This window comes from Buteo buteo, chromosome 4 (genome assembly GCF_964188355.1).
Source record: "Buteo buteo chromosome 4, bButBut1.hap1.1, whole genome shotgun sequence".
NCBI classification, from domain to species: domain Eukaryota; kingdom Metazoa; phylum Chordata; class Aves; order Accipitriformes; family Accipitridae; genus Buteo; species Buteo buteo.
The window spans coordinates 24,792,952-24,812,645 of record NC_134174.1 but is presented as its reverse complement, the minus strand read 5'-3'; the positions used below and the strand labels follow the sequence as shown (position 1 = coordinate 24,812,645).

Below are 19,694 nucleotides of genomic sequence, written 5' to 3'. Positions count from 1 at the left end.
AGGCATCAAGAATAACTGAATAAAATTGTAATGTAAATTTCCAGCTGAATCCATATCCCTTTTGTGAAACTCTTCCATCGTTAATCCAGAACACAGGCTGGGATAAATGTGTATTTTTTTCTTCTCCATCTTTTCCTTTGCAGAACCAAGAAAACATCAGGTAATTTCCTACTGGCAATTTCTTTTTTCCTCTTCACAGCTGGATACTAGACTGACACATATGGTATTTGGTCATAGCATCCAATTGTTTGAAAGGTAGTGTCTTCCACCCTGTTTTGTGAATTGCTTCAGTCACAACAATCCATAAAAATAAAGACTTACTGACATATGACAAGATTAAAGCCATTATGTAATTTATCCTTTAAAGATACAAAGATGAATCTTTGAGCCAATGATAATAATCATTATGCAACTCAATCAAACCTAGTTTCTGAAAGCAGAGACACTTTGTTTCCTGTCATGAACCTTACCCCACCAGCTTCCCTAAAATTCCAATATAGTTATTAAAGGATCATGCTCACCTTCACCAAGTTTTCAACATTGTTCACATCAACATAATTATGTCTCTCAGGCTTTAGCCTTTGAAATGATCTTACCAATAATATGCAAAGGTTCTCTAACATACAATCTCACTTCTGCAAAAGCTGCAAAAAATGTATTTATGTTTTAAAGAAAGTAAGTACGGATGTCAAAAGTAGGCAGAACAACCCTACTTTGTTATCCTCCAAGATCAACGCTGGATTTCACTGCACTTATCTGTAAGTAAAAAACTTCCAAAAGTAGCAGTCAAAAGAACAGGTGAAATCCATCAAGTAAAAGACTCTGTTCAAGAAGCTAAATCCTAATGAGAATTTATCCCCAGAAGATATAATAGGAAGCATACAAACAACAAGCTAAGCACGGTCAGATCAGCCACTATGAAACTGCAATCTCATTATCCATCTGTAAAAATGCCAGGTGCAAATATGCTCATTTCAACAAAAAAGCACCCAGGCAAACAACGGAAAAAACCCCACATCCTAAGTAGAGTTGGTCAGCTTGCCAGCAACATGCTAGTTTGATTACTGTCTATATGATCAGCAAACACTTCTGTTTCTGTCTCTCGTTTCTTCCTATGTTTAGTCTAGTTTTATACTTAAGACTTGAAACAATACGAGGCAGGGACAACATTTTCATTCTACTTTTTCTCCTTTGCAAGAGCAATAACATGGATTCCTACACAATTAAACAATATAAAGATTGATTACTGAAAACTATCAGTAAAATTAAACTATTACTGACCAAATTTAATCTCATTTATGCAGATGTATCAGACAGATCAGCAGCAGGTGGAATGAAAAAAAAAAGTAGGTGTGCCTTCTCTTTCCTTACATACTGTACATCTGTGTCATGCAACCACAAGTTAGGTGACAGTTGTAGGTATGATCATCTAATTGTTTCCCTTAATCAAAAATAAAAATTAGAAAGTTGTAGGGACTATGATAAAGAAATAAACTAGCTGATGCTTGGAACATGATTGTCACAGATTATAAATGTTGTCTATCCTTTTTCCCCTTCAGAAAGTCATCCTAGGCCATATCCTCAAAAAATTCTAGTAAAAAAGCATTATTTTTTTCATGAGCGACCATGTCGTTTAAGGAAGTTCTAAATTTTAGAAATTAAGCCTTTTTTTCCCTTTTTTTTTTTTAAACTGTTCTATAAAGATTTTGCTAAGTAATCTTTAATTATGTATCCACAAGTACTCATACTTCAAATACTTTATGGATTTAACGATGGTGGAATATTGCATAAAAATAACGTAAGCAGCATTTACTTTATTTGTGCAGTCTTGATCGAGGTTCCTTGCCTCTTCTGGTCAGATATTTAATCATGCATTCTTTGCATACTTCTAATATATAATAGCCCTTTTTATAAGGTTATGCAATCACTGACAGCAAAATATGATCATCTTATTTGTCTAGTTTACATGCAGAATATCCTGGCTCCATTAAAATTTTCTCATCATGCAAGATATCATCTTTTTCTATTGCATAAATATGTGACAACAGAATGTCACTTATAGTGACAAAAGATGCATATTTCTATCTTTTATCTTTAGGCATGATTATATATACCCAAAAGCTGACGCTTTCAAGAAACCACGTTATTTAATATTCCGAATGAATAAAAAACAATGATAAGAAAACATGTGGATACCAGACTCCACAAGACTAAAAACTAAGCCACATCAGTAACATTTGAAAAAAGAAATTAGCACTGGATTTTGCAAGATGACCCCCTGCGGTGTCGCAGCAACAAAGTTATGCAAAGCTTCCTAGAACTGAAGGGGTCCTCTGAAGGCTCTGCTTACTGATCTCTGGCAGAAAAGGTCACAGGCTATGTTGGAGGGATTTTCAGCAGGGCTAAAAGGCAGGAAACAGTTGGAAGGAATGAAGAAACATTTCACAAGCAGCAATAAAAATTTTATAGGGTTTGCATGTGAAGCTGTATAACTGATCTGTTTGTAAATTGTCCTAGACTTCAGCTCAAACTATGTTATTCTATAGCATTTGCATTTTAGAATGACCATTAGCTACTCAGTAACATACATATAAACTGTACTTTATTCAGCTTGTTAAAGAAGAAAATGAAGCACTTCAGTATAAACTCACAGAATTATTAGTCACAGAGAGAGAAAGCAGATAGGGTTAAAAGCATTAAGAAACCAGAAAATACTTCTTACTGATAAAAACTGTGCTCTCCTCTCCGGGACTCTAATTAGGTCTCTCCCCTTTAAGAAAGAACATTGTTTCTAGCTTCTTTATTACTCTTAAGGTGGCATTCAGGGATTCAGAGGAATACCTAAATACATATTCATAAAAGTAATTGAGAAAATATTCCACATTTTGGCATAGTGGATAAATCCTGAATTAGTCTCCACTTGACTCATGCTTTCCATTAATCTCCACTCTAAAGTCACACTGGCTTGTACTCCATTTTGAAGCATTTGTCTGAGTATCTCGTTTTCTCCTTTTCACTGTCAAAGCTTTGAAACTTCTGACTGAGTAGTAGCATTGCACTGCATACACTGATGTTTCACAGATGAAAAAAAAAGGCATAAATAATTCTTCATACAGCTTCTTTTCACAAATGTAGCTACCAGTTCAAAATGATAAACCAGCTACAAAAGATGTGTGTGACAAGCACATGATTTGGAGCTCTTGCCAGCAGTCTCCCATGCAGGCTGGTGGTAATCATTCACTTTTCATCACTGTCTCATTCTACACTTAGTATGAGAGCTTTGCTACCCTTTTCTAGCTGCAAGTCCTATATAAAATCTGAAGTTATGTTCTCATTTATCAGGGATTTGTCAGTGCAAATATGTTACTGCTAGTGATTTGAAGAGTTGAGCTGAACTACAGTTCTCAATTCTTTTTTTTTTTTTTGCAATGAGTTTTGTGTTTTCTCCTCCAGCCTCACTGATTATTTTCCTTCATATCAGAATGACAGTACTGAAAATTATCCCAGTAAGGAGCCAGCTCCAGCAGCAGGCAAAGTAAGCAGTAGCCTAGGGCAGCCGACAGCTTGTTTTTTCTGTATCAGAGAAGAGATGGACTGGCTGTGCTTGCCCAGCTGGTCACTAGCCTCTACTTAAATGACTTTGCCCATTGCTGCCAAAGGACTGAGGGGGAAAGGAGGCATCTCTCTTCCCAGCAGTAGTACCATTACTAACATCAATGGGAGCAGAAAGCCACTTCTGTTTTCACCTCTTCCCATACTTCCTCTTTGCAGGAGAACATCCAACCCCTCACCCAGTGACTGACCCTCCCCATCACCCCTGCAGGTCTCTATCCAAGAACAGTGATGAGTGCTGGAAGAAGCAGGGGGGCAAGAGCAGGCAGATGACTGCATGGGGCAAAGGATGTGTTGGTCATAAAAGTAAGAAATATCTTAGGAGGACTGGACACAGGCTGGATAGGAGAGAGAAAAAGAGGGACATCTTACGTCTTCTGAAACTTGGGGACTCCTCCCTGACTATAAGAGTATTTCCTAGGCTTTCTTCCACCAGTGCAATTCTCTGATGAAACTCTGTCAAGCCCTGTTAGTTCCCTCTGTCACCAACCAAAAAAAAAGCAGTATTGCTACTGTCAGGAAAACCTGATTTGGCTTTAACAGAAAAATTAAACTGGAATAAAGGCTCTCCCATTCCATAGGCAGCTTCCTCCATCTTCTTTGCCGTTTGCCCATAATTTGCTAATTTCATGCTTGTCTAATTTAATATCCTCCTCCATTGCCTCAAACTACATCTCTATATATGCTCATAAAGTACACGTCTCTATATGCTCATAATCATACTGCATTTCAATGTCTCATAATTACTCTTGCCAGAAATGGAAAACAGTGCAACTCAGAAGAGCAAAAGAACTAGGTAGATTTTAGAGCTCTATCAGATGTGCCCCTTCAAGTTACACTGTTTTGTAGGACAGCAGGTCAACAGCACCAGTAACTCCCATTCCTGTCCTTCCAGTGTACGGTTCAGGGCATCTCTCAATCTTTCTAAAGATATGTAATTTTTTCCATACAAATCCATATGAATTCGGTTCATACGTCATCACTTATATGGAATAGCCCATAACCTGTCTTCCTCCCATATTCAGTCAACTCATACCTATTGAGCCTGAAATCCGCTATATGAGTTTATAAGCTCAGAGCAGGTCCTAACATTATGTCTTTTCTTAGGAACACTCCAGTTGTTCTCATATTGACTCCATATGTTCTAGAACTTCCTTTTTACAAAGTTTCTACTTTGACAGGTAGGAAAATCAACTAATCTGTTCTTAACTTTTACCAGATGTATCTATACATAATGTACACCTACTGATTAGTTTTACAAACTTTACCTTAATCTGCAGCCCTCAGTATGCAATAAGTAAACCATGAACTGACCATGAACCATCCCTACCATGTTTTGTTCACCACATCTGCAAATAGCTAGAGAGAAACAAAACCCTTAAATCTACAGACTGTTTTCTGGAAGGAGAGTAACTGTGCCCAAGATTCAAGAATTTGTGTATTCTAGTGATTTAGGGAGATTTGAAGACCCATACCAATGACATCAGAGGTTAATTGAGGACTTAAAACAGAAGCTAACAAGTTCAAGGGGGAGGAAAAATAGAGACACATCATCAGAAGAAACAGGAACCTTGACTGTGACAGTAGGCAAAGGTTGGAGGCACTTGTTGCAGGGATCAGTATGAGAGCAACTCCGAGTTTGAAGACACAGCACAGCTTGGAGATGTGCCATCCATGAGAAAGCCTCTCATGGGACCCCGAGCCACCAGAGAATGCCCCAGCAGGTCCACAAATTAACAGGGGATGTTGCATACCCACTTATGACCTTGCTTCAATGCGTGTATCTGTGTGTCTTTTGTGCTATTGTTGCTTTTAGAAGTTCCTTGTGTACTAAATGCAAACGATAAGACTGAAGATTCCTATGCCCTGGAAAAGGAACACAGCCAGGGACTGTGACAAGTGAATTTTACATCTTGTCCTACATACTTACGAGTTCTGCAAAGCTGTTTGAATACATTACTGGAGTAGGCTGCTGGCTTACTTGCCAAGGCAATTTGCTGCAACTAGGAGAAAGTCCACCAAATTAGATCTCCTCCTCCTCCTCCCAACCCCAGAAGAGGCAGATAAAACTCTGTGCTTATAATTTTGCCTAACAGAAGTCTGTATTTGTGGTTTGAATGGAATAGAAACTACCATTCCAACTCTGCTGAAGATGTTTTCTCAGATACTGTAACAGCTGCAATTTTTAAATTGTCTTTCACAAGGCACACTGTGGTGCCAGTAAAATCCCAACACGCTGTCTGGACAGTTATCTATGAAAGATTCCAAATGACATTTTAACAGAGAGAAAAGTGTCTGAAGTCAGTGTGTAGGTCAAACAAATCAACCAAAAAACACACTTAATTTTCTTCCTCTCTGTCTCTCTGACTGGTTCAACTACAGATGGCTTGATGTTATCCCACTCCAAGTCAGTTTGCTGACTGCCTCCCTCAAAAATTAATTGAAAGAAGTGGATCCTATAATTTAAAATGAAATAGGCTCAGCAGGTGAGTAAGCTTTGTCAAGACTGATTACTGAGTATTGATTTTCTACCAATTGTACAAGTTACACTCCACAAGGCCACCTGCACATTAACCTAGAATACATTAAATCACCTCAGGCTAACATCTATCTAGAGGTTTTTATGTTCAGAGGATGCAGTCTCTAGCTCTTTTTGTCACACATGCATTCAATGGCATTCATTTGGACAGCACTCACACTTTGTACTTCACCATAAATAACTGTTATTTGTATTTTCATTTTTCAGAAAGAATTTAAGATAACTACCCAAGAAAAAACTTCATATAACCTAGTGCTAACTTAATTGTAAAAATTGTAAAGATAGTCAGTCAGGTTCTCCCATGACATGAAGGAAAGAGATGCTGGATGCAGCAACAGCAGATTTGGCTTACTGTGGCCTTGAAGCTTCTGCTTGGTCCGTCTGAAGCTTCTCACCCCCTTCCACTTCCATGGTGCAGTAGACAATTCGATTGGGAGCGACTGACTTTAAACCTTGTACCTCCATTATAACAATCTGAGGAAAAGAAAGCAAATAGTTTACCCTTTAGAAAACATTACAGAGCACAGCTATTGCAGTACTAAGCTCCACGCAAGTGAAAAAAAAAAAAAAAAGGAAAAAATCTGCAAACCCCACTCACTCAAATCTCCACAGAGACTAGTTTTAGTTTTGCCTTCTTTTTCCACTTTCAACAATATATAGTAGGAATTGAAATTTTTGTTCTGTTTCTACTCAGACAGTGACTAAAACCTCACTCCAATCATAACTTAAATGCTACTAGTTGAATTTGAGACTAATGTCTAAATATAATTCTAATTCTTAATACATGAGGAAATGTATCTTTTAAGCAATCATATAAGTAAATATTTATAGATCAAACAGGTTACTAAGACTGTAAACAAGACAAGTAACTACATTGTTCACACCTTGAAAGGTTAATCGTGGTGCTGTGACACTGGAGGTTGCAACCCTTGAGTCTCAGAAGTGATCTGGTGGTGTGCTAAGCATGAGGCAGGTCAGAGCATCGCTATCAGCTGCTGTAATCTTTTTTTCCCGCTACCTACCTCTTTTCCTTTTCCCAGCTCAGTACTTGCAGTCAGGTTCAGCGTGCATATGGGGACAGGTGGGAAGAGAAAGGGGAAAAGCCACCTCTACCAGCTGCTTCCTGAGAAATTTCCTCACCAGGGAAATTCTGAGCTTGGCAGATCCCATAGTTTTTCAGCTCCTCAGTTATAGCTCAGAAGAACCAAATGCAGCCCTACTTCAAATGCCCTCCGCCTTTTATAAACCTTACAGTTTGTCACAGTGTGAAATTACTGGAATTTTTCGACTTCAGATATTTCTAATTCGGAGAAGATTTGAGAAGAAAGTCAGGTTTCTCTGCTTGCTTTGGAAGAGCTGGTTTCCTTTTCAGCCCCATTTGGGTCTATGAAAAGAAACTGGGAAAACTGGTCCATTTAATCAGCAGAGAAGCTGTCCTCAACTGAACTATACACAAAACCCACTATATGTTTGATTGTTTTAAAGGCGACAAAAGTAATGACTAGTTTTGGTCTTATTAGAGGCAATTGGTTTCTTAGGTCAGCAAGCAACTACTAAAATATTTTGCTCTTAAACTATTTGCACATTTGCCAACTTGTTTCAGTTCAAGTATGTTAAGCCAGACTTCACCCCTAGCTGTAAAATCCTTTGTACTTTAAAACTCCTAGAACCTTAATAAAAGTTAGATGTCTTGTAAAATTGCTAGTTTGGTAATATTACAGTGCGATGACTGTCATTGATCATTTAGAACATTTTTACATTACTCAAATTATTAACACTGCCTATTATGCTTTATAAATAACAGAAATTCAGGGAGAATGATGTAATCAACTCTCTTTTCCATCTTTTGTGATCTAGGAATTCAAGTAGTTATCAAAGCGATCAATGATCACTTAGAGACTGCACTAGAGATCCTTCTAGCTAATACTGCCTATACAGTCTTTCCACATGCCAAACGTATGTCCTTGTTGAATGCAGACTTCATGTTTATTTATTTTTATGTTGATAACTTATTTTCCTTGTGTTTCCAATTTAATTGCACAGTACATTTGTCTTTGGTAGCAATTCTGGATTCCAGCAATGGGAAAAAAAGTTGCATTTCATTAAGAAGAACACTGTCAGCAGCTGATTTACTAGCTCATTAGCTGATAAACAGCTTCCTAAATATTGCTTGTCTGTTTCTAAAACTGTCCAACAGCTGAAGGACATAAGTGATTAAATCTTCTCCTACTACTTTGATTTTTTTTAAAGTTTATTTATTTTACAAATTTCTGAGAACAGGCTATTTGAGGAAACATCCAGCTTGCAAAACCAGTCAGTGCTGCTTGCAGTGATGCACAGGGGTGTCTCGTCTCTTAGCCATCAAGGTCCATTCCCACCAGAATAGTATGTTACTAACATCTTTTTTTGTTCTGTCTTAATAACAAGATGCAGCAGAAGCATGAACCCCAGCCACTTTCCCCCCCCCCAAGAAACTTTCATTGAGTTCTTACACTCTGTCCTAATGTTCAGACATGTATAGATTTCCTGTTCGTTCACGTGCCTGTGCAGCAGCCCTCAGTGGGGATTTTGCTGGTTACCCTACAAGTCACACCACAAAAGACACGACACGGATATGTTTACATGTTATTCAAGAAATGTGAAATTGTGCATGTATGACCTCACATTTTCCAAAAAAAAAAAAAGTATTCTGTCTCCAAGGAACTGCAATCAGCTTTTCTTATTTGCTCATCTGCATAGAAAAAGAGCTGATCTTCCATGTTTCAGTCTAAATAAATATCAGTTCAGTCGTTTCCTTTTGCCCTTGTATCCTCTGAGATTTAGCTTCCCAAGAGTACGGTATTCACATACTTGTCCAGCAAGCAACTTAACTTAACATGGTTAACACCATGTTTAAAATGAAAATTTGCCCTACTAAAAACTGCTACATGTAAAGTAACACTTCAATTCTTTGCCTTGCACAGGATGAACTGTAGATTACTAGCCTTGCAGAACATCCGTGTATCTTCTTTATCAGTGATGGGGGGCAGGGGAAAGCTAAGTTGACCAGACCTAATAGTCTACATGTCTAGTGTTGAGAAGGCAAAGGCTATAAACAATGCAAACTGTTCCAAATTTACCAGACATTCTATATCCTGTCATTTTTCATTTCACAATTGTTTCAATCTTTTACTATGCTCTTCCCCCAAATATCACATCATTTTTAGTATATACTTAATATTTCTCTCTAGACGCACAGAGAAAGCTTTTCTTCTTCCTACATCTCTCAAAAAGCAAACTTTCTTGAAGACAGAAAACATTACTAACAAACTTTTTCAGGTACTTTTTAGGTGCTTCAGAACTACTCTTTGTTATAGCTATTTATGGACCGTTCCAGGCTTGGTATTCCACTTGAGGCAGACACAGCACATGTGATGGAGATGCACCAGGATTCAGCACAGGAATTATAAAACTACTTCATCATTTCATATACTTCAGTATTAAGGCCTGCACTCCCATTTTACATGCTTGATGAACTAATACTTTTTGTCATATAGAATAATGGATCTTAATACTCTTTGAAAGTTGATGTTGGGCTTTTACATTATTAGCTAGTAATATTAAAATTGCATACAGTGGGATAAGTCATTTCTCCATTATACAAAGGAATTAAACTTTTTCATCTGTCCATTTTTGACATTTTTTTAATTCTATGTGTATATTGATGACATGGGAAAGAAAAATTCATTTGAATTTTCAACATTACATGAAAAAAGCAGATGCTTGTTTCCCCGAAGAAAATGCATTGTTTAAGAGAGAAACAATTTTTGTTTGTTTTAAACCATTTAACAATTGAAATATTTATTCTGTAACATTATCCATTGTCTTAAACTAAAGCCACTTCAGGTGCATAGCACAAGTGTGGCACCTTATAACCAATAAATACACACTGGAAATGTTTTGATTCTATTATTATTGGGAGAGAGACGAGCATTTCCTGTTATGCACATTTGCAGCATTGGACCTGAACTATGATGCTGTCACCAGGTATGTTTAAGTAACTGTATTTGTGGTTTCCTTTTGAAGTCAGTTGAGCTCTATATGGATCAGGGCTGCATCTCTATAGACCACACTTCATGTATAATCTCAGTAAACATGAGCTAGTTTCTGGAGTAAAATGCAGAAATTTGTAAAAATTTGCCATGACCACCAGGAAAATTTTTTGTTTATTCACTAAACGCCTTCAGTGAGAAAACACACCTTGTTTGTGAAATTCTGTGAATGAGTTCCTGATAACAACAGTGTTTCATTATTACATTCAAAAGTCTACATAGGTATTTAATGTACAGGAATTCATTTAAAGTTACATTTGTGGGGGAGATTCAACTTCCGTGTGGGCCCAAATGCAACTACTGCTGTGACAGGAAAATGCATCATATAGCTGTATTCTAACTCCTCATTATCAAAGAGACAAAGAATAATTTACTTCTTTACCATCAAATGGTAAAGTTGCCAAGGAAGGACTAATAACAAAAAAGTATCAAGACATAGATATTCTAGTAATTTAAACTGTCAACGAGTTTTCTGTGAAATATGTGATTACCTCTAATGTGAAGGAGAGGACCACATCGGACTTCGACAGCTGAACCTCATTTTCATCTCCTATGTCCAAGAACGCAGAATTCTGTGATCGCTTTAACTTCTGCAGTTTAAATTCCGGCCCACCTTTAGACACTGGAAGACTTTCCAAATTTGCCATAAGCAAATTCACTGAAGAGCGCAACTCTTCTATGTACATGTTCTCCATTTCTCTTGTTACGAATTTTGGGAATTTTCTTTCCTTGGAAGATATATTTTAGAAGTTAGAGAGGAAAAAAAAAATCATGCCACATTAGATGTCATGTTAATTTACTGATTCGCTCTCAGTTAAGAGATATGTGATTTTAAAAAAAGTCTTAATTCCAGTGTCTATCTATTTTTGTATCTTCAAAACTGTAAAGGGAAGGCTAATCCCATCCCATAAATATAGTTAATTTTGACAAGAAGAAATGTAATTTGAATTGAGAATTCCATCATATTCCTCAAATATAGCAGACAAAACATCCCTTTGAACACATTAAAAAAAATAAAGGGACATTTGTAAAAACAGATCATTTTACCCCTCCCCCCAGTCATTTAACCATAAACTCAGGCTGAATATGTACACATTAGATATTTCCAATACACTTTTCAAGCGCATCAAATGACAATATACCTTTAATGTTATTTTCCAGTAGCTTATAAATTGACAAAATGAATGGTCCACTAATAATTGTTACTTCATCCATTTCCCATGCTACCAAAAATAACTCAATCACATTCATGCTTCTAACATGAAGCTGTTAAACTACAACCATGACATGAAATTCCTATCATTGTTTATTTGTTTTTATAACAGGCCATTCATTTTGAAACTAATGCCAAATTGTTACACATAGTATTATTTTAAACGTGTTAGAACTTAAAAATCACTTTTTTCCTCTGTAGGACTTAGACAGTAGTGTATAAATACTGTGATTATAACAGAGGGAATGTATAAATGCGTATAATGCATATATGAACGCATACAGAGCCAATTTTACACAGAGTTTCTCCTGATATTAAATACAGGGCAGCTTGGGAGAATACGTCACTCAAGATTAAACAAAAATGTAAATTATTCTAAAAATCTATGTGCCATGGTTTAAGCCCAGCTGGCAACAAAGCACCATGAAGCCGCTCGCTCACTCTTCCCCCCCAGCCTCGTGGGATGAGGAGGAGAAAATGTAATAACGAAAAGCTCGTGGGTCGAGACAAGGACAGGGAGGGATCCTTCACCAAAACCAGACTCAACTTGGGGAAGAAACAAACTCAATTGCATTTGTTACCAACCAAATCAAACCAAGGATAACGAGAAGCAACCCCAAACCTTAGAAGACCTTCCCCCCGCCCCAGCCCCACTCCCGGTTCTCTCTCTCCCTCCTCCTCCCCCCGGCGGCGGCGGCGCAGGGGAAGAGGGGCTGGGGGCTGGGGTCGGTTCCTCACCCCTTGTCTCTGCCGCTCCTTCCTCCTCGGGGGGAGGACTCCTCACCCGGCCCCGGCTCCACCGGGGGGTCCCTCCCTCCCTCCCGCGGGAGACCGTCCTCCACCGACTTCTCCAAGGGGAGTCCTTCCCGCGGGCTGCAGGCGGGCACCTGCTCCCCCGCTCCGCTCCGCTCCCCTCCTCTCCGTGGGCTGGGGGGGGACAGCCTGCCATCTTGCCTCCTCCTGCCCTTCCTCCCTGCCCTGGTGTCTGCAGAGGGGTTCCTCTCCCATCCCGACCCCCTCTCTGCTGCAGGTTCCCCCTCTTCCCTCTGTTGTCGCTGGCGGGCTCGGCCTGGGCCAGAGGCGGGGCCCACTCCCAGCCGGGGAAGAAGCTTCTGGCGGCTTCTCACAGGAGCCCGCCCTGCCGCCTCTCCCCGCTGCCAAAAAAACACCACACAAACCCAAACTGGTATGCTTTACGTATAAATGAGAAACAAACACTGTTCCCTATGTATTGTCTACAAAGGTAGGCACCTTGCTCCTAAACCAGACTATTTTTCTCCTTAGGTGTTACAAGGAGTATCATAAAATGTTTGACATTAAAACCTTTACAGCTGATTCTGTTTCAATCATGAAGACCAAGCGAGTTGACTGTGACCCAAAACACATGCAGCAAGTCCAGTGTTCTGGCTCATTACAGAGCCAGTATATTACAGATTGAAACAGAAAAAAGAAAAAAAAGTTATTTATAGTAAGAAACTAAAAGCAGGGTAAGGTTCAGGGTGCTCTAGCAAAAAACCTCCCACTTTAGAGTGTTAAAACTACCTTATCCTGTGGGGATCATTCAAATAACAATATGCCAACAGCGAAGACAGACTGTAATTATGTTTTTAAAAGATCTTTCCTCTTGTTAAGATGCTTCTTCCACCCCAATGTAAAAATTGAGGAAACTTTTTACAATGCCTTTTGCTGTACATTTCTTATGACTATAATCTTCCATGATTTAAGACAGCACTATCAGAATATATGGAGGCCTTTATTTCTGTAAAAGCTGAATGTTTGTAGCCACTTCTCTCCTTCACAAAAAAAGGGTGATGAACCTCCATAAAGACTCTTGAGGGCTACCAATTTCACCCCTCCCCCCTCAACTTTTATTTGATTTTTTAAGATGCTGGATTTGTAAAAAATTGCTATGGCACATAATATTTAAAATAATTTAGAGACACAACAAGAATAGTGGAGTTTTCCCACTATTTTTTTAGTGCATATGCACAGGAATGTAATCACGTTGATTTGAAAAGCCCGGATCATCTGAAGAACACATCCCCCAGCACAGCACTGGAATTTTGGGAACTCTGATTGCAACATACTGGAATATAACCTGAAACAAAGACCCTGGGGACAGGCATGACACTGACCAGGCTGATGTACACACTAGCCTTTAGGTCTGCCTTCTGAGAGTGCTAAAATGGATTTTCAGGATGTATTTCTCAAGGAGAAAAGACACTGGGTAGTCTCTTCATAGGATCACATAAAAGTTTACCTTAGGTGGAATAGGTGGAAAAGCCCATTAGGTCATTCATACTTTGCTTTCAACTACTTAAAAGATGGGCAAATACATGCACAAATTCCCCACTGATTTTATTCCGTCATAGATGAACATATTTCTAAGGTTCTTGCTTCCATTAAACAGGCTAAATTATCCTCTCTGCTAAAATAAACTTCTCATATATAATGAAGAACTTGTAAAATCAGCAAGTAATGTATTATAGGAACCATGAATGAGACCTCAAGAACAACAAAAAAAGCTATATGCAGAGATTTCTCTTTAGCTGTGCTCATCTTTTGAGACTGCAGTTTAATAATTCTCATACAGGCAGGTAATCACTGAAAACCTCTTTCTTTACCAACAAAGATGCTAGAATACATAATCTAGTATCAAAAAGCTTTTTACCTTGCTTTTGAGTTCTGAGAATGAAGTTCATATTTTGCAGGAATTGATTGCTTAGGCTTAAATGACCTTAATAATTCTCACAGCTGCTACAATTAGGACTAGCTCTCAAAGTCCACCACGAAAAAAGCTACATTTTAAGTAGTGTAAAAAGATGTATGAAAACTCTGATTTGTGACTTGATGTACCACGTAGGACATGGAGTTCCTTATTCTGTGCAAAATTGTGCAATTGACACTGTGGCAATCATGAGAATTTTCAAGTAATGGTTTGGGTAAAAAATGGATAAATAAATATTTCTTTAAAAAAATCTACAGCTGTGCACTGTATACACATTAGAAACAGAATGAACAAGATTTACACAGTTTAAATAGTGCTTAGAATTTTCACTTGCTTTAAAATGAATTTGAAACTGTTATGGACATAATTTTGCATTTTAGGAAGATTACACCTCCATGTTGTTATTTACGAAGTTCATAGACCTAAACGATAATTTTTTCCTTTTAAAGAAACAAGCAAATCTTAACTGCTTTACAGTTAATATCATATTAATATAATATATTTTTTTCTGCACACACAGTATAACACATATGCTTCCAATGTTTTGTAACTTTTGAGCTAAAGGCAATGTCCTGGTTTCAGCTGGGATAGAGTTAACTGTCTTCCTAGTAGCTGGTACAGTGCTATGTTTTGAGTTCGGTATGAGAAGAATGTTGATAACACTGATGTTTTCAGCTGTTGCTCAGTAGTGTTTAGACTATAGTCAAGGATTTTTCAGCTTCTCATGCCCAGCCAGGGCACCTGACCCAAACTGGCCAACGGTGTATTCCATACCATGGGACGTCCCATCTAGTTTAGGAACTGGGAAGTGGGGGCAGGGAATCGCCGCTCCGGGACTGGCTGGGTGTCGGTCGGCGGGTGGTGAGCAATTGCCCTGCGCATCATTTGTACATTCCAATCCTTTTATTATTGCTGTTGTCATTTTATTAGTGTTATCTTTATCCTTATTAGTTTCTTCTTTTCTGTTCTATTAAACCGTTCTTATCTCAACCCACGAGTTTTACTTATTTTTCCCGATTTTCTCCCCCATCTCACTGGGTGGGGGGGAGTGAGTGAGCGGCTGCGTGGTGCTTAGTTGCTGGCTGGGGTTAAACCACGACAGGCAAGAAGGCAAACAGAGCAAACATAGGATTATTGGACAACTTGGGTTATAAGCGCAGGCTTCACAGAAGGTTGAAGAGACTTGAGATTGCCTTTCTGTGACAAAGGAGTCTTTCTCCCACATATACTAAGATATGGCTGCGGACAATACCAATCCCATCTGTGATATTTAATATAGAAGGGCATAATCCTGTCCACTGAAATAAAATGCAAGCTATAGGAGAGAAAAATAGGCTTGGCTTTCTAAAATTTACAAAAAGAATTTATAATTTATCCAATCATCATTAATTTGACCTACAAGACTCATTTATAGTTTCTTACTTGCAATACTAATATAACCATTATGAACTTGGACTTAATCTATAAATGTAAGCTATATTATATATACATTTTAAAAGTATATCACATATAACCTGTAGTAAGAAACAAACATTATGGTTATACCCTAAGCAGGGCATAATGCACTTGTGTATGTAAAACATGATTTATTCTGGTTCCAAAATACATAATCCCAAATGTTCAAATAATACACCCTTTGTTTCACCACTGGACTTGCTGATGAAGAAAATGTAGGATCACACCGCATATGCCTTTCCAAAAACAAATTTTGCTTTCTTCCTACCCCTGTTGACACAGATACTCCAGAGCAGAAAGAAATGCATCTGTCAGACTGTTTTCAAATGATCTTCTACTTAATTTTAGAATCTGAAACTGGAAACACATGCTACCTATCATCCCACTCAATCTCAGAGGAAGATATGGTTTTGGTCATGAAAGTAACCGCTTACCCTTGCCATTTGTTCTGCCAATTGCAGTCGTCCATCTAGTTCACGTCTGATCTGGGCTGCTTGCTCATCTCCATTATCCAACTTGGATAGAGAACAAAAATAAAGTTAACTGTGAGAAACAGTATATTTTAACTTTATAGCAAGTAATGTAGTTAAAAACAAAATAGAAATTAATTGCATCCTTTTTGTCTTAAAATCAGTGAAACACTAAGAAAATACATGGCTTTGAGTCTTATCAAGGTGAAAGAAATGTAATGGCCACCAGTTACGCATGGCAGTCAGGGTCTCTGAAGGGTAGCCAGCACTCCCTTGAGTTTTTAATACTCAGGCTAAACAGAAGAAGTATTATTTCCTTATGAAAATAGCAGCTGAAAACATTTCTCCATGAAGAAGAAAACTGGACTGACAAGACTGCCTTAGAAAATGTTTGCAAGGAAATCTGCTATTTGGTGCGATGAGTTCCTGTATAGGAATATATAGGTATAGGAAAAGAAAACTCTATGGCTATGCCTTCTAAGTATGGTATTATTTCACTCACATAGCTCTTTTCCCCAAATATTGACCAACTGCTCACATCAAGGCATATCCAATTTTTGAGCTTCCAATATTTTCATACCTAGGGAATAGTCATGACTAAACATCTGACTTCCATCAGGGAGGTAAAGGGGAAGGACATGTATCTTCACCTCAACGGAACAGCCAGTCCTCAACAGAAAGGAGACTCCCCAACTAATTTTTCATCTGTTCACTTGTTAAGGTCGGTGGGGATGAGTGTAGGTGAAGTGGGGCTTCACCTCAACACACTGACCTGCACAGCTGGTTAAGAGGAAGAAGAATGATGCATCCAGAAAAGATCAGGCACAACTTGCCTTCTTACCTGAATAAATGCCAAGCAAGGACAAAGATGGAGTCCCAATGGAGGGCTCTCTCTGTCCCTAGGGCTAATCACAGACACGATGCAACATGCTGATATGACCCTAGTGCATTTAGTATGCGGCTAAGGTTTAAGGACACCTGAATTGCTCTTCACTAAAAAAACTCTTAAATTGATTAGGGATGCAAACTGGCAAAAATTGGTCCTCTAATTAAATGAGATCTTCAGCTAAAGAACACATAATTAGTTTGGTAAATGATTCGTTACATTAAACTATGTTTTTTAAGTAAGATTGCTATTCAGTGCATCAGGCCAAATACATAACACATCTCCTTTGCAATGCTCCTCAGATAAATCTGTTAGATTTTACTGAACCAAAGCACTCATGAAAAGTAGGCATTTTTTAATTTCAAAATCCAATTTAAAAAAATGAATAATTAAAAATACACTATCCAGTGCTTACAGGTCAATTACAGCGTTATGCTTCGTGCAAATCTGACCACATTTAGCAACAGGATGAAAAGTTTTCCACTGCTTCTATGGAAGTGATGACAGAACATGCAATCTGTCACCTGTGCAATCTGGCATCTCACAAGATCCTTGCAGAAACTGATCCAAACTACCAGAAAGCAAGAGAACAAAACCTGATGGTGTCCCCAAAAGAGGCTCAAGATTAAACTACAGAGTAGAAGATGGATCATGTTCCAGACTGGAAGGGTCCTCCTGCTAAATGTGTCTGTAAATGTGCTCCTAGTTTGACTGTGAGCATAAATGGCAAGAGCGTTCTTGATGAAAGCAAATATTTTAGATTTTCACAATACAATTACAGTATTTCAAGTAAATTCCCGAATTTGTATTCTTCCATTTCTTAACAGAGTAATAGACTGCTTATTGAACTTGTCACCATGAATATGTCTAACTTTGATTTTCCTTTGTATTATAACCACATAATTTTTGCAATTATTTTTGTTTAATCAGTATGAAAGTCAGTCTAATATGAAAAACAATTTTGTTTTCCTTTTTGGCCTAAAAGAAGGTCAACATTATTTTAATAATATATCCCAGGACAGGCAATTGCTTGAAGAATACATGCTTGAAGGTAATTTTGATGACTGAATTTTGATTTCTGCAAAAAGGAGGGTATGGGAGAGCAGAACGAAACTAAAACTTTTTCCTGTGTCAAGACACAACTTAAATGACTGCCTCTATTATTAACTCATTTGAAGAGGCAAAAGCTTTTGTTTAAAGACTGATAGTCAGTTATTTTTCCATTTAAAAAAACACATGAAAAGATCATTTAAGTTAATGAAGGTGTAACCTGGTTTTGTAAATCTTAGAATTTTTTCCTTAACTATGCATTGCTATGCATTATCTGTTCGTACTTGAGTATTTAAAAATGTGCCGATTTCCCTATTTATTTTTAAACTTCAGTCTTCTTCCTGAAATACTTATATATTTTAATGGTTTTGTTAATGGATGTATGTAATGATGTTTTGTAAAGTATGGAAAGAAGCTGAAGATGTGAAACACCAAACAATGCTGCTTTACTTATAAAAAAGAGCCAAGGTCATTCACAGCTGTCCTAGTAAGAAGTTGTTGATATTGGTATTTTTGCAGTATGCAAAATGAAGTGACAATGAGAAAAACAGTAACTTTGATATCACGTTCCATGCAAGGTCATTCTACTTGTTTTTATTCTAAATTCAACAAAATGCATGAAAAACAACTTTGCAAGCAAAGCAGTCAGTGATTATGAATGTGTAATCAATCATACTTTATATATCTACTGAATCTGAAGTGACAACAACAGTAAGGCTGAGTAGATCCTGAAAATGCAGGTGGGTTTTAGAATTTTTGAGTTGTGTCCACTTTTTTTACATAGGGAAGTTACTTGATACAACCCACTGTATGGGTGGGAAGCGGTTACAAGGGTTAACATTAAGTGTACCCTTTTCCTTAATTCCTTATTTGTGGATCAAACCCATACCCAAGACATCTGTGGAATACACAGTTATGATAACCGTTGCAGTAATTTTCAAACTGTTACATAAAAACTAGAAAAAGCATATGACACTATGCACAGAAGCCAATATAAATGTAACATTGCAGAATACCAACTCAGATTCTTCTTAGTATTGTAACTGAAATTTGGTTAAAACCCCCCATTAATTGGTAATTACTTAAAATTCAAGCAAAGGGGGGGGGTGTTTGGGGTTTTTTTTAAGAATAATTGGCATTTACATGGCATCACATAATTGTTCCCACCCTTAAATATGAAGGCATGTTTTTTTAAAAAAGAAATTATAGCCTTAGAGATTATGTTAAAAGAGGGTACATATGTCGTGGTTTAACCCCAGCCAGCAACTAAGCACCACACAGCCACTCACTCACTCCCCCCCACCCAGTGAGATGGGGGAGAAAATCGGGAAAAATAAGTAAAACTCGTGGGTTGAGATAAGAACGGTTTAATAGAACAGAAAAGAAGAAACTAATAATGATAATGATAACACTAATAAAATGACAACAGCAATAATAAAAGGATTGGAATGTACAAATGATGCGCAGGGCAATTGCTCACCACCCGCCGACCGACACCCAGCCAGTCCCGGAGCGGCGATTCCCTGCCCCCACTTCCCAGTTCCTAAACTAGATGGGACGTCCCATGGTATGGAATACACCGTTGGCCAGTTTGGGTCAGGTGCCCTGGCTGGGCATGAGAAGCTGAAAAATCCTTGACTATAGTCTAAA

At 38.0% G+C, this 19,694-nt stretch overlaps 1 protein-coding gene across 6 annotated transcripts in view; it reads right to left on the bottom strand.

Moving 5' to 3' along the window:
• Positions 1-19,694, bottom strand: part of CADPS2 (calcium dependent secretion activator 2) — a 330,722-nt gene that overhangs the window by 172,963 nt on the left and 138,065 nt on the right. For all 6 annotated transcript variants that reach the window (XM_075024996.1, XM_075024998.1, XM_075024992.1 and 3 more), the window contains exons 4-6: positions 16,073-16,153; positions 10,734-10,970; positions 6,504-6,625 (exon numbers count right to left, since the gene is read on the bottom strand). In XM_075024996.1, coding sequence (XP_074881097.1) covers positions 6,504-6,625; positions 10,734-10,970; positions 16,073-16,153 — 440 coding nt within the window. The remainder of the gene's footprint in view (positions 1-6,503; positions 6,626-10,733; positions 10,971-16,072; positions 16,154-19,694) is intronic.